Source organism: Chanodichthys erythropterus, chromosome 9 (genome assembly GCF_024489055.1).
Source record: "Chanodichthys erythropterus isolate Z2021 chromosome 9, ASM2448905v1, whole genome shotgun sequence".
Taxonomy (NCBI): domain Eukaryota; kingdom Metazoa; phylum Chordata; class Actinopteri; order Cypriniformes; family Xenocyprididae; genus Chanodichthys; species Chanodichthys erythropterus.
The window spans coordinates 12,233,273-12,249,219 of NC_090229.1; the positions used below are offsets into that span (position 1 = coordinate 12,233,273).

Here is a 15,947-nt window from a genome sequence, read left to right on the forward strand (position 1 = left end):
AAGTTGCATGGAACCACTTGACTGCCTTTTTTTTTCTTTTTTTTTTAGAATCCATGAATCCATAGACAGAAAAATGGATTGCTGTTTTCACAAAAATATTAAGTAGCAAAATGTAGTTTATTGAGCACCAAACCCACATATTAGAGTGATTTCTGTTGTTGGATCATGTGACGTCGACTGGATTAATGACAAGTTACATTTTAAAATATAGAAAAATGGAAAACTGTTACTTCAAATTGTAATAATATTTCACAATATTACTGTTCTTACTGCATGTTTGATCAAATAAAATGCAGCCTTTAATTCCAATTCAAACTCCAATTCTTCCGATTCTTTGGGGTGTAGCCAATTCAAGTCAAATTCACATTTATGAATTGAAAGGGAGCCAAATTTTGCACAAACCTTGTAATCAGATGTGTTCAAGAAGCACTAGTTTTTTTTTCTTGCATGTTTCATTTAAAATTGGGGAACAACACAGCTAGGGGCAGCACCTGATTCAACAAAGCACATCTATTTCCTGTAGGTTTACATCCAAGCTCAACCAATTGATTGTGTTTCATCTGGACTGTGCCAGGGAATCGGTTTGGAGTGAATACTAACACATGACTCCTCTAGCAAGCAACAGTCAGCACTCTAAGGGGTTGGTTTGCAGTGATAAACTCAGAGTTGAGTCCCATAGCAGTAGCATGCAGTAACTAGCGCACATCTGGTCTGTGCTGTCGTGTTGTGCAGCAGTGTGATAAAACCACAGCAAGCAGCCATTGTGGACCAAGATGGCTACAAAATGCCAGCAAGACTTCTTGGCCATCCCAAGCTAGAAACACAGCAATCTCTCAACGTGCAAAAGCTTTTCAAAGCAGGGAATTACATAAAGTGATGCTACTGTCAATGGCCTGATAGACTCGAATGGAAAGAAAAAGAACAGAGGGGTTCAACTGCAAGCTGTTCAGAAATCTTGGCAGAAAATCAGTGCTCCTTCTCACCTCCCTTTGCACAAATCACAAGCACTCTAGCAAACTACACCCACCACGGTGTAATTACTTAAGAGAATTAAGCAACAGTGCTCTAAATATATAGTAAAAGGAAAAAAATAAATAAATACAAAGTAGAGAAACTCACTGGGGGGGAGGCGCACTTTTCGGATTTCTGCAAGACAGCAAAAGAAAATTCAGCTACACTTCCAATACTCTTATCTAAACATCTATTTTTGGTCCATTGACCGTCAATGTTTGAGTCTGGCAATCATATTTACTAACAGGAGACACTCAAACTGTTCACATACCAGCTTATATATTGTATTTTAGCCATTACTGTATAAAGAAATAACTGAAGCCTTTTTTAATTCTCATGATTTATTTATTTTGTTGTTGTCGTCATGTCAGTAGGGCAGAGTAAAAAATATAAATTATTAAATTTAATCGATTCTCATTTTTAAGAAGCAATATCGTTTCTTAAATCCCAATTAATCAATCTTTCAGTCTATGCTGTTTTCAGTTGATGAATGAACAACGCTTTGTAATACACCTCCCATCCAATAAATCATAACAAGCATTGTGCTTTGTTACTTCTGAAATGAAACAAAGTCTCAGCTTTCAAACTGTGTCAATTTTATTACAAAACTCGAACAATAAATACCACTTTGGTGCACTTTATTGTAGCGTGACAGATCGCTGTATCGCCTAAGTTCAAGCGAAGTGGCAGCATGTGAACTGATCATCTATTCTGCTTTACTACTTGTTACAGCACAAAATAAACATGAATGTACATCAGTAGATATGTTGAAAGATTATTATTACATTATAATAAAAGCTTCCTTATGTATAAATTGAATGTAAAGTCTATAATTCAGTTAATTTTAACCTTATATTATAGTGATGTACCACCTTGAGTTTTCTGTATAGTTTACACTATTAGTTGAGAGATTTCTTTCCGTGAGGAAATTTTCCATGTACAGTACTGTACCTGATAGGCCCCAGTTAATCAATACTAAAGGGAATTTAATCGTAATTAAATCAAACCACAAGCTTTTGAATCAAAATCGAATGGTATCGTGAAATTTGTGTCAATGGCCAGCCCTACATATCATTTATATATATATGAGAGAGAGAGAGAGAGAGAGAGAGAGAGAGAGAGAGCGAGAGAGAGAGAGAGAGAATAGAGAGTGTTTAACTGACTAGTGTGTGAATGTAACCCTATAAATTGTGACTGACAACTGTATTCTGCTATTCTGCTGCTGTGTAAAAGCAGACTATGAGGGATTATAAGGGAAAAAAGCAGGGATGGTCATTTTTGGCTGCATGGTAGGAGGCACTGGAATCAGCAGTGGCTGCCAAGAGCAAGGAAGCTTCTTGAACCTCCTTCAAAGGACAGATGCAAAGTTTTTACTCTAATTAAGGGCGAAGTGTTTGCACACTTAAAATGTTCCCGATTCAAAGGCAGTGGGCGGTCTAGAATTGGTTTTCTGCTAGACATTGGCCTTTTTAGACTCTCTCAAAGAATTTTCTTCGACAAAAATCTTCTCTGACACACTCCTCACAGCCTACAGCAGCAGATGAAAGGCTATAGATTTTGCTATTAACGTTACCATCTACCACGCTAAATTTAGACTGAATAATATTCTTACGTGATGAATATCACATCCTTTTACAGATCAATACTGTTCATTCTGAAATAAAATGCTTTGCTGTGCTCACAGAGATATCACAGAGTGGAGAATGCAAACAAGAGGTGCTGTTAGCAAAACAGTAAATCTAGATTCACTACGGCACTTTGTGATTCTACGTAACACTGAAGTGTTTGAATACAATCTCAGCAGAGAGCAACAATCAGAGCTTTTATCTTTGTAGGGGGGAATGTGCTCAAATCATGAAGAATAACAGTCAACAAGTTTAAGGACGGCAGACAGGAAGCAGTTATCTGCTAGCAAAACATTCGTTATATATCCCTGAGTAGCACTGTACGTGAATGTGAAACGCTGCAAATATCAGAAATGGCAAAATCTGACAAACAGGTTTTGGTTCAGTCTCAAGAAGCTGTCAGAAAGCAAACAGATGGTATTTCTATTAAAATTCCTCCATGTTCTTATGCATCGGTTTACAAACATACCCAGAGCATACAAATGTGTGATATCAAACGCAACCTGACACATCAATGAACTTCATCTCAAAGAAAATGTTTTAAATAAATCAGCAATATAAACAGAGGTGGTGTAAAATAAGTAAAAGGAAAAACACAGAGCGCTAAAGCGTTACAAATCTCCAGTGTTTTCCCAAACTGCATGTCCTTGCCTAGAATGAGGAATGACACATCCGCCTGGCGCCTGTGTTTACGGCATCAGGAGAGCTGCTGGAGAAATGGATTACTCCATCATCATGGAGCAGCGTGTTCATGCGGCAACGTATCACAACACGGCTGTGTGTAGTCATTTTCACCTGCGAGACGCTCTCTATTCCCCGCTCGCAGCGTCGTTTCCAAACTTTGCTTCTGAATGCACAAAAACGGCATGTTTTTGATCAAGAGCTTTAGCAGCAAACAATGGCCCGACAGGCAGCCATGGGTCCTTGAAGCGTTAAATATGAAAGAAGTATTTAAACAAAACCCGAACTGTGGAAACAAGTTGAAATGACTTTACTACACAAAGTGGAACGGAGCCAATGGTGATGCTGACTCGATCACTTGACCTAGTATATTAAACACTCTCTACACAAGAGTGGCGGCTTAGCTCTGACAGCTCTAGCACAAGAGTGGGTTAAAGAGCTCATTGACAAAAACACGCATACGGCATGACCCTGCGCAGATATTCAGGAAAGACGCCATTTGTTGGAGTCTCTCCTAATAGGGGTCAGCGTCCGGCTAAAACTGCACAGATTCCATTTGCTTTAAAGAAGAGGCAGTTGTGCTCTGAGTTAACCTCCTGCTAATAACTGTAAAATAGAAAACGCTGAGGCTGTAAGTGTTATGCTAGTCTTCATACCGCCCATTATAATGTGCTGGTGAGAGCATGTGAAGGGTGCTAATTGAAGTTTGTGTCACGTTCGCAAGTAAAACGCATGGCAGGAATTAGTTTCTAAACTGAGTGGCTGAAAGTGGGAACGTGTTGTACGGTTTGAAAACTGGTTCCTCGCTGTGTCTAATTTGATAGCACTGAACCAATACAACGTTCAGTAACATCACATATTGCATCTTCATTCTTCTGGAGAAATCTCGGCATAGGGAACATGCATTAGCAATCAAAATACTTCAACAGAGAACAGATAGAAAAAGAATTGGCCATAAGGTAAGATATGATGGATCCAAAGACTTGACTCTGAAAGAATGCTAAAATTTGTATTGCCACATGCATGAACATGTACACTGGGTAAACCCAGCCTGATCTGCCAGTGATTTGACTAATAAAAATTAAACATTTATAAATAATTCAAGTCTAATCTAATTCAGTGTACAGTTCTGAGAACATATTTTAACATCCTAAGTATTTATATTCTGTATCTTTTTGAATAAAATCATAACATTTTACGCAAGGTATCAGCCGTTTCCATCACGCGAAAAGACCTATGCGACAAGTCGTGACTCACTTCGCATTCCTGTATGTTGGTTGCATAAAATTAAATGATATACGTTAATGAATTTATAGATAAAATAAAATGTATTATAATATTATTATAATATAATATTTTACCGAAGACATTGGTGCAATTTGACAGAGTTGCACTGCTCTCTCCTGAAGAGGTCGCAAAAAGCCCGCAATAAATAACTCAACCCCCGGCTTGTTACGTTTGACCCAGGAGCTGGGTTACACAAAAACTACCCAAACACTGGGTTGTTACATCTGACCCAGGATCTAGGATAAAAAAAATAAAAATAACATCCCAAAGCATGCACAACAGCACAGGCACTGAAACCACACTAAAACACTGACATTCGCAGAGTATGTTACCAGAGGAAATACCTCAAAGTACAAGTCAATAAAATATGCGCAACCACACATGTGCACTCCATGACATTCCCATGCAGGTATCTCAACAGCCATCAATAGCCTAAGAGCTGAGGTTTCATTCCAGATCTCTCCAGGCTGCAGGGCTCTGATCAAACATAACCAAGGCTGATGGTGGGAATGTCAGGCAGGATTATCACCTGTTTCATTTGCTTGTGCACATTTGAAATATCTGCCCACCTGGCTCATTCCACAGTGCGGACACACACTCTATAACCAAGCACTCTAGGGGTGGGTAAATATTACAGCATGACTGTGTGCAGACCACTGTGCACTTCTGCTCTGAGAAGTAGTTTCTATGATGGCAAGAAGAGTGAGGACCAATTCAAATTACAGTTCAGCTATGAGGTTCGTCTCTGTGCATGAGACTGTGAGGATGTGGAACAAACATGCAAAGTTCATATACAACTGCTTGTTCTTTCATGTTAAATTACATTGAAAAAACAAGTCTTAACGGACAAAAAAATGTTTAAAAATGTGAGATGCTGGGCAATGGAATGAAAAAAATAACACAAGGCCTAGCTATGCATCTTTTAACTAGATTGCCGCATTTTTAGAATGCGTGTCATGCACTTGATGCTGCAAAAGATGCAAGACACAATTACAATGGTCAAACATGTTATGTCCAGTTCAGACCATATGATATTTGCCTGATTTTGCCACAATCTGCTTGATGTAGGGTGTCTTGATGCAAGATTAGATCATTTCAGCTTGTGTAGTTTGTCATAGTGGATGTCACGAAGTCACAGAAAGATGTTTAATTTTTTTCCGGTCGTCAAATCGAATCAGTGATTCGGATCTCCTTTCAAACGTCTAAACTGCTGAAATCACGTGACTTTGGCGCTCCGAGTCACTGATTCGATTCGTAAAGCTCCGAAGCAGTGTTTTGAAATCGGCTCATCACTATATTGTTGAAAAGTCATTATATTGTTTTTTTGGTGCACAAAAAATATTTTCATCGCATTATAATAATAAGGTAGAACCACTGAACTCACATGAACTGTTTTAAATATGTTTTCAGTACCTTTATGGATCTTGAGAGAGGAAGTGTCATTGCTTTGAATGCAGGCCTCACTGAGCCATCGGATCTAATCAAAACATCTTAATTTGTGTTCCGAAAATGAACAAAGGCCTTACGGGTGTAGAACTACATGAGGGTGAGTAATAAATTACATTATTTTCATTTTTGGGTGAACTAACCCTTTAACGGTGCATTGTGGCGCTTTGATTTTGTGTTGGGGAGGGGTGTAGTACAGTCCCACGCTAATGCTTTGCAACTGTTGTTTCGTCTTGACATTTACCTAGCGGATCAATTAGAAAAAGAAAAAAAACTAAAACTGTATTTTGTCACAGAAAGCAGACTGCTCAGACCACTTTGTCAAATAACTGTAAATGTTACAGCTGCTTGGCTTTGTGCATTGACTTGAGTGATATATGACTAAAGGGCCACAATGAGTAAGGACCCGTTACAGTAAAACTCAAGAACCGAGGCTGTTAACCTTGTGGTTTAGGAGGGGGAAGAGCGCAAAACCCCTTCCACACATGGTCTCTGAGTGCACAGATATTTTCTTCAGGGTCAGAGCTGTATAACACCACAGGCCTGAGTATCAGTTAGAGGAATGAAAGAGATAAAGCTACAAAATTGACAAAGGACAAGCAGGCTAGCTTCAACCAGCTAGATGGGGGACAAAAAAATGCTTGATAAAAACAATAAATCAGAAAACTGTGCTGGTTCTTCTCAGAAAACCGCCCAAATCAATTCAATTCAATCCTTCTTAAAACCTCGAGGAAAAAAAAAAAACCGTAAGACGCTGGACAGTGATGTAGCTTTCTTAGTAGGAGCATGACTCTTCTGCTAAACACCAAGGCGTTTACAAGCATAACTTTCATCTTCTAAGCGCTAAGCACAAAATCTGCAACTAATATCCCTTCCACTTGTCTTTTTTATGCTTGCCCATGTTGTTATGTTTTGTTGAGGACAGGAATACATCTATAGTAGCCTAATATCTGTTTAAGTACTCTTCATCCTCCCTGTAAGCCCTGCTGTCTCCTGCAGCCACTTGTGTCGGGCATAAAGCCTGATTGTTAGAATGTTTCCACTTCTTTAATCAATGGGGATCTGACTGTCTTGATTCTGGGTACATCTGAAGTATATAAATATCTGCTGGCAAGCCTGGCTGCTTTTTGTCCCCTTGGCCTCCTTACGTTTTTTTTCTATCCCTTCATTTCCCTCTTGTCTTTCTGGGGTGTTAAATGTAATCATTCATCCACTAGATGCACTCTGCAAGAGTGACATGAAGCATGAGGACTTTGAGGGAAGATAAAAACAGACGGAAAAACTCTACTGAACGTTTAAGAAAAAAAAAAGCAAAACAATTAAAGCCCCATCAGCGGAGAGATTTTTCCCTACTGTTTATCCTCATTAGCAAGCGTGCGGCTGAGGCCTTGTCCCCTCTCCGAACACATTTCTTTTGTTCGCTGAATCGAAGGTTTTTTTTTTCATCTATTATGATTACAATGGATAATTTAAAATCCCCAGTGCAAATCCGTTAAATGCTTAGGGGGTACCGCACGTCTTGGATTGTCATTGGTGGATACGTTATATTCTGCCCTGGGTGGGAATCGAATCATTATGTAGACACACATACGCATATATGCACTTGTGTACACACGCACACACCTTCTTCCTCTGCCTCTAGCTGGCACCAGATTTAATCAGCAGCTACAGTCAATAAGTTTTATCACTCAGAGCCTCTGATAAGCATCAGCATGTGGAGAAATATTTTTGACATAATTTACCCCGCAGAATGAATTATGAAACTGATGTGAGAACATCTACACGAATGAAAGGGAGTGTGTGAGGTAATGAATGACATGCACTTTAAAACCTTCAAGATCTCCTCAAAATGCTAAAAGGTTTACATTAAATATACTTGATTCTGGCATGCTAAATTGGGATGCTTTTATCTGGAGGCCACAGATTAATGCAAGACTATCAATCCTATCATTGTCAGCTACTCCTCCAAAAAAATTGACAAACAAATGTTTCTAAACTAGAATAAAACCACATTATTAAAAACCTCAGATAATATCACACGATTAAAGTGCTAATTATAACCATTAAAGCTCTTTTAAATTCAAGAATCTATGGAATTTACATAATGCGGCAAACGTAACTATATCTATAGAACCATCAATACCGTTTTAATGACGCCTTCGGGAAATATTCATTATGTTTTTTACTATCAAACTGTGCATAATGGGGGTTATTTTAATAAGTTATGCTAAAAAAGACAGAGGCACAGAAGTGAGAGAGAATTAGAAACCTGTAGGCCCAAATGCCTAAGAAAAGATATACCACTGACCTAATCTGCATATGGCTGACAAGAAAATGAGTTACATCTCATCTAAATGTAAATTAAGTGTTTTATGCCTTCAGTAAACAGTTTACGTATCCATGGTCTGTTTTAATTAACCAATTAGAATTTATTACCCGGATACTAAAGATAAGAGACATTTTCTGACTTTTTTTTTTTTTTTTTTTTGGTAAATTCATGACAGCTGTCTAAAGGAAGAAAGAAACAAGACACATTTTTTCTGGCAGAGGGAAGGAACTTGAGTGATATCTTGGCTTTTAAGTCAGACACATTTGCTTGAAGTCCCATTGGGTGGTGCGATCCAGGACTGAAAGCTTGTGTGTAGAAGCCACAGTGTATATATCAATGTTAGAGAAGCTACTTTGAAAATATTGTTTACTGAGCTACAAGCTAATCATAATTTGAAGTAGTTAGACTATACTCATGCTACTGCTTTGTAAAAGCAATTCCTGCAAGATACAAAAGTAGCTAACTACAGTACATAGGGTTTTTTAACTTTATAAATAAAAAAAATATGAGTAAATGATATATAATGATGTAATTTATCATTTAAATCAGAGGTTGCACAAAGGCAGTGACATGAACAATCTTAAACATGAAAATGTACACTGTCTAGAATACAACAAAAACACCCTAATTTAAATAACAGAGTCAAAAACAGTACATTGTGCGGTGACTTGAATCATTTACATGAGCTGCCTGAATGAAATGATTCACTAGAACTAGATTCACTAAGATGACTAAAAGTATCAATACTTTGAAAACAGCTGAACTAAATGTCACACTACTGAAAAATGCAGTTAAATGGATAATTCACCTAAAAATTAAAATTCTGTCATTATTTATTCACCCTTAGGTTGTTCCAAACCTGAATGAATTTCTTTCTTCTGTTTGACTAAAAAGAAGATATTTTGAAGAATGTCGGTAACTAAAGAGTAGATGGGACCCATTGACTTCCATAGTATTTTTTTTCTCCATATTATGGGAGTCAATGGGGCCCATTAACTGTTTGGTTACACATATTCTTCAAAATATCTTCTTTTGTGTTCAGCAGAAGAAAGAAATTAATAAAGGTTTGGAACAACTTGAGGGCGAGTAAATGATAACAGATTTTTTTTAATTTCTGGGTGAATTATCCATTTAAAGTAGTATCACTTCTTCTAGTTAGTTAACACTGGTATACACTGTACACACATATACTGTATACCAAATGAATTTGCTAAACTGGCTGCACAGCCATTTAATTTGAAAAATGGTTTAACTTTTTTCTCAAAATCCGAACGAGTAATATCTAATGCATCTATACTATTATTTTCATTTTTTACGAGCTATCTGAGGGGATATTTTATCCTCTGACTGCGTATTAAATATCATTTCCATTTTGAAGGTGCTGACTTTCACTGTAACAAAGGAGAGGCTACGAACGGTGAAAAGTTATCACTCGCTGACAGGTGGCTTTCTGACAAATGAGCCCACATCGCCACAAACCTTTACATTTCCACATCTTCTTCAACATAAAGAGAAGAGCGTTTGATTAATGACCGGGTGTGTCTAGCTCCGAAAACTTTGCTGAACTATTGCATCTTAAGTCCTTCAATTGACACGGGGGCTTCAGCTCTCAAAGTCACTTATGTCAAAATCGCCGATTGCTGCCAAGAAAGTGCCGCTTCCCTTTTGTCAGTGTGTAAGTGGTTAACATCATTTCACTGCAGTGTTGCTTTGCTGAAACAGCAACAGGACATTAATTTGACATTAGCGCTGTAACATCAATTCCTCTCCATTTTCCGACTTGGATAATGCGTTTACTGGAAGCAGATTAATATCTATTCCATAAATCATTCAGAGAATATGCCGAGCCAGAGACATGGGGGTAATGTCATATATGTTAGCTGATCCTGGTCTTGCGGCTGGATGTTCATTAATCAGTGCCTCGGGGTCCTCGGGGCCAGAAAACAGAGAAACTTATAAAACATCCTGATTATTTATTTATATTGACTTTGGCTCTGTAACTTATGTTAATATTGTATGTCCTTTTATTGCCGCCCTATGCCGCAAAACATCATCCACTCTCGGCTATCGCTTTCACATGGCTACTGTCGACATCCAAGTAAGCTTACGACGGCCGTAATTGTTTTGATAACAGTAATAAACATCTGTATGATGACGGATGGCTCAACTCCTAAAGCACGATGTGAACACGGTTTTATTATTAGTTCTGGGAGAGTTGCTTAGAATAATATTGATTTATCAAGTTACTTTGGAATTGATTAGAAACGGTCAGTCTTACGTTTCAGGCACTGGATCCATAACCAACTGCTTTCTTTCAGCTTAACATTCAACCCAAACTACCTGAGAAGACCAGAAAGACTCCCTCAAACTAAAAATTGTACCATTACAGAATATTTCCAAGACCAAAAAATCTATATAAAAAAAAAAACCTCCCCACAGGGAGCCTAGCCACAGGCGAGCTCTTTCCCCGCAGAGGGGTGAATTGGTTGGCTGTCAAGAATATGAAAGCTGAGTCTCATCTGCTGGAGACCCTGAACCTAATCTCCCAGCAAAGAATGATATTGTGCCTGTTCCAGCCATACTGATTCACTGTCAATCTGGCCCAAAGCTGCTCTCAGCTGCCCACTTGACCTTGTCACTGCAAAAGCACTTTATTTTCATTACATCACTGTTCATTCAGACCGGCAAAAAGTGCCAAACAAAGGCCATTTACTCAAAAGCATTCTTCAAAATATCATAACTTGCTTTAATTACAGTTTTCAGCTAGGTAGAGCGACAAGAGCAGTCACTTTCAAATGAAACACTTCAATTTTTACCCCTCCATTTAAAAGGGAGATAATTATCCATTAAAAGCCCCGCTCACATGGACAATAGTCTCTCTCAGGCTGTGCTGCCATATGCTAAAATAGTATGGTTAAACAAAAGACACTGACAATGATTTTTGCACAAACATGTTTGACGACAGAGGTCTACTGCTCTCCTGGGAATTCAAGGGTGTATCGCATTTGTAGAGGTAACAGGGTTATTCTAGCTGTTCACCGTATACATCCTTCTTAATCTTTAATTAACTGCCATGTCAACATACTGTTCAACTAAGGTGCTGCTAAATTGATATTCTGTTTATATACTAGATAAATTAGATCATGAACATGTCAACATCACACGCTTATGTTAAAATGTTACATTCTGCTTACACTCATGAAACTTAGCAAAAGCTTATAATGGCAACTTAGCCTAAGTAAACAATACTGATAAAATATTGGTTCTAAATGTCTTTACTTGGTAAAAGTCTAATAAACAATCCTTATTTAAAATGACTTATTAATAATTATTAATCGCGATTAATCGTGTGCAAAATAAAAGTCTGTGTTTACGTAATATATGTGTGTGTTATGTGTATAATAATTACGTATATATAAATACAAACACATATATGTATATATTTAAGAAATATATGCATGTATAATATATGTTTTTATACAATTTATATTATATATAAATATAAATATTTTATATATAAATATAAAATTTTCTTTAAATATATACATGTATGTATGTGTGTGTATTTATATATACATAATTATTATACACATAACACACACATATATTACGTAAACAGACTTTTATTTTGCACACGATTAATCGCGATTAATAATTATGCAGCCCTAACAGAAATCACTTTTTAAGGACTACAACAAATGGCTGGTAGGGACTACAACAAGCTTTTTTCGGGACTGGTGACACCACAAACCCCAAAATTGACATGAACCCTGCCCCCGGGAACACACAACAAAAGGGGGTGAGGCCATGTTGGGATGCTTTAGAAAAGAGGAAGAGTTGTAGTAGAGTGTTGTTACTATGTGGTCATTTTACGCCAGACTGCTTCACAAACGAGGGTCAATTCAATGCTGGATTTGCACAAAAGATTAACATGATGGCATATACTAGTCGATGAGTTGAATCACCTCCACAGCAACTAAATAAATTTATCCATTCTAAAAGTTGTAACTTCTTTCTGAGGGTCTCCATCAGTGTCCGACTCCAGTTTGAACAACATAAGGCTGAACACCGTTACTGACAATCATCATTTTGGCTGCGTGAGATTCTCCAGCTTTGTTGTTGTCCAGCAACCAAAGCGCGAGCTGTTAAAGCTCCACTTTCTTCTGGAAAGGGGTCCGGGAGCAGCAGCTCATTTGCATTTAAAGGGACACACAAAAACTGTGTGTTTTTGCTCACACCCAAATAGGGGCAAATTTGACAAGCTATAATAAATGATCTTTGGGGTATTTTGAGCTGAAACTTAATAGACACATTCTGGGGACCCCAGAGATTTATATTACATCTTGTAAAAGGGGCATTATAGGTCCCCTTTAAAGTTCTATCCTTTGCTAGTGGTGAAATGTACACTACCATTCAAAAGTATGGGGGCAGTTAGATTTTTTGTTTTTTTTTTAATAAATACTTTTATTTGGCAAAGATCCATTAAACTGATCAGAAATTACAGTAAAGACATTTATAATGTTACAAAATATTTCTAATTTAAATAAATGCTATTCTTGAATGGTAGAGTTAGGGTTGCAAAATCCCAGGAATTTTCAAACCTGAAAACTTTCCATGGGAATTAACAGGAATATATGGGAATTAATGGAAAAAACAGGGAATTTGCAAATTTGCAGGTTAGCCTATAACAGGGTACTTAAATGTAGTTGAAAAAACATCTTGGTTTTGGTTAAAACAACCAGATTTAATGCAATTTCAGTAAATTTTTTACCCTGAACATTTCTCAATCACATTCACACAGCACACTACTTACTGCAGCGCTATTAAGGCCACACCCCCTGCATGCACTGTGCATTCCCCCAGTCCATAACATGCACATTTGATCAAAAATATAAAAAAAAAACAGTAGTATTGTGAAATATAACTATTTAAAATAATGGTTTTCTATTTTAATATACATTAAATATAATTTATTTCTGTGATGCAAAGCTGAATTTTCAGCATCATTACTCCAGTCTTCAGTGTCATATGATCCTTCAGAAATCATTCTAATATGATGATTTGATAATCAATTATCAATGTTGGAAACAATTGTGCTGCTTAATAACCTGGGATACTTTTTTCAGGATTTTTGATTTATATAAATTTAAAGAACAGCATTTATTTAAAATAGAACTCTTTTGTAACAATATACTACCATTCAAAATTTTGGAGTCAGTCATTTTTTTAATACTTTTATTCAGCAAGGATGTGTGAAATTGTTAAAAAAAAAAGTGATATTAAAGTGATATTGTTAGAAAATATTTCTATTTTTAATAACTTCTGTTCTTTTTAACTTTTTATTCATCAAAGACTCAGCAAAATATTCAGCAGCACAACCGTTTCCAACATATCAAATCAGCATATTAGAACGATTCCTGAAGGATCATGTGACACAAATAAATAACACATAACAATTTCTGCAATAAAAATATATTTATTTTACATATTTACTAAATTAGAATTAATTGAATGTGAAAAATAAATGACTGTTATTTCATGTTATGACCAAACAAAATGTTTATATTTATGTTTTTATATGATAACATTTTATAGCAATATTATAAGTTTATATAAATTTCCCAAAATTTCCAATTAATTCCCATAAATTCACATAAATTCCTGTATATTCCCAAAAAATCCTGTTAAGTTTCCAAATTGGAATATTTCCAGAATTCACCAGGTTAGGTTCCCGGAAATTTACCGACACTTTCTGCCCCTTTGTAACCCTAGGTAGAGTACATATAACAGCATTCAGTATAAGAATGAAAAAGGGACTAAAAAATACAAATACTCTTACCACTCTCAAAGCAGGCGTCGAAGATGACATGACCTTTCTTGGGTGGTCCGGTGTATCCTGGTGGTGTGATCATCAGTTTGTTCACATTCCCCACCAGAGCATCCTCTCCCCCTGCTTCATTATCTGCCACACAAAATTCAGAACTCCATACAGTAAAATTCATAATTATCAAGCAACAGTTATACCATATCCTTGTTACACAGCAATTGAAATCGGCCATCCAAACAGGGTTGTTGATCTGTGTATACTGTGTATGAGAAAAAAAAAACACTGCCAACATCTATTGAATCTTTGACTCTTTTTCACATTAACATGAGCTGAAAAATGACAATAGAAACTACACATAAAAATAATAAAAGCAGAAACTATAAAAGAAATGGTTCTCCCAAAAAGGTGTCTTAATTTACTCCAAATCTGTAACACTTACTTTCTTCCACTGAAGCCAAAAGGAGATGTTATGCAGAATGACAGAACTCAGTCACAATTCACTACCATTGTATGGCAAAAAAAAAAAAAAAAAAACCTTAAAAGTGAATAGTGCCTGAAGCTTTCATTCTGCTCAAGTCTTTGAAATGAGATGAGGTTAAATAAATGAAGATGAATTTTCATTATGGGGTAAACAAACCATATCCAATATAAGAATGGAATATCCAAAGAAGAAACAAAAGTTAGAAAATATTAACATAAAATTAAAGTATCTTTAAAAATCTATACACTTAAAATCTATACACTTTTTCTAATTAAATAAATTCTACAGTATTTGCCTGTGTGTGTGTGTGTGTGTGTGTGTGTGTGTGTGTGTGTGTGTGTGTGTGTGTGTGTGTGTAGGTGTACAGTATAGAGACAGAGAGAGGGAGAAATATACAGTATAGACATAGGTAGGATGTATTTATATAGGAATTTCAGAAGATTTTCACAGAGAAGGCTGTCTGATCATATTACTTCTAACATAGCTTGTGTAAATAATAGCAAAGTAGTAATCATCTAGTCTAGCTGGTCAAGACTTGTAAAGCTAGCATAAACGAGTAACTTAAATGTCTAGTAAATTTTACCAATAAATGCATTTCAAACCTTGTATAGTCTCGTAAAGATGCTGTAAAGTGTGAATACATCAGTCACAGTATCTGGAAACGTCCACTTTAACAAGGCTGGACTACAAACGCACGTGGTATTGCGTTTCATGACTTTTGAATATTTATCGCAATACATACACGCTTTGTAATAGCTTGACTCTCTGAGTGCTGGAAAGTATAACAATAATAAGCTTTATTCGGCTAACGTTAGCAAACAGTCACTGTGTTTACATGGACGAAGCGCTCAAATCAGGCATCTAACGGCTAAATTTGCACGCTCTACATGCACAGACATCATCCAAAGCGTGTCTGTCAATGGAAAAAGGTAAGATGACTCAGTATGAATGTGTTTTAATTTTACACACCAGTATCGAGATGCTCTCTGCTGCTTTCTTCCATCATCCGTTCATACAACCTCACACAGGATAGCGACGCTGGAGGAGCGTTTCCAAGACGACGGCGTGCTGCTGCGCGAGAGGAAGGAGTTGACGTAACCAGCAGGTGCAAGCGCGCGAAAAGCGCACAGCTCCCCCAGCCACACGGATGTCTCCACACAACGCGCCAATTGAAGCGTCCAAACGGAGAGGAAATGTCAGCAGTGTTTACAGAGTACAAGCCCTTTATTAGCTGCTGATAAAACATGCACTATAACATGC

At 36.9% G+C, this 15,947-nt stretch overlaps 1 protein-coding gene across 1 annotated transcript in view; it reads right to left on the bottom strand.

Moving 5' to 3' along the window:
- The window catches only part of agbl4 (AGBL carboxypeptidase 4), a 410,833-nt gene extending 395,140 nt beyond the window's left edge, over positions 1 to 15,693 (bottom strand). Inside the window, exons 1-2 of the mRNA XM_067394590.1 lie at positions 15,657 to 15,693; positions 14,219 to 14,341 (exon numbers count right to left, since the gene is read on the bottom strand). Coding sequence (XP_067250691.1) covers positions 14,219 to 14,341; positions 15,657 to 15,693 — 160 coding nt within the window. The remainder of the gene's footprint in view (positions 1 to 14,218; positions 14,342 to 15,656) is intronic.
- Between the last annotated feature and the right edge of the window lie 254 nt (positions 15,694 to 15,947).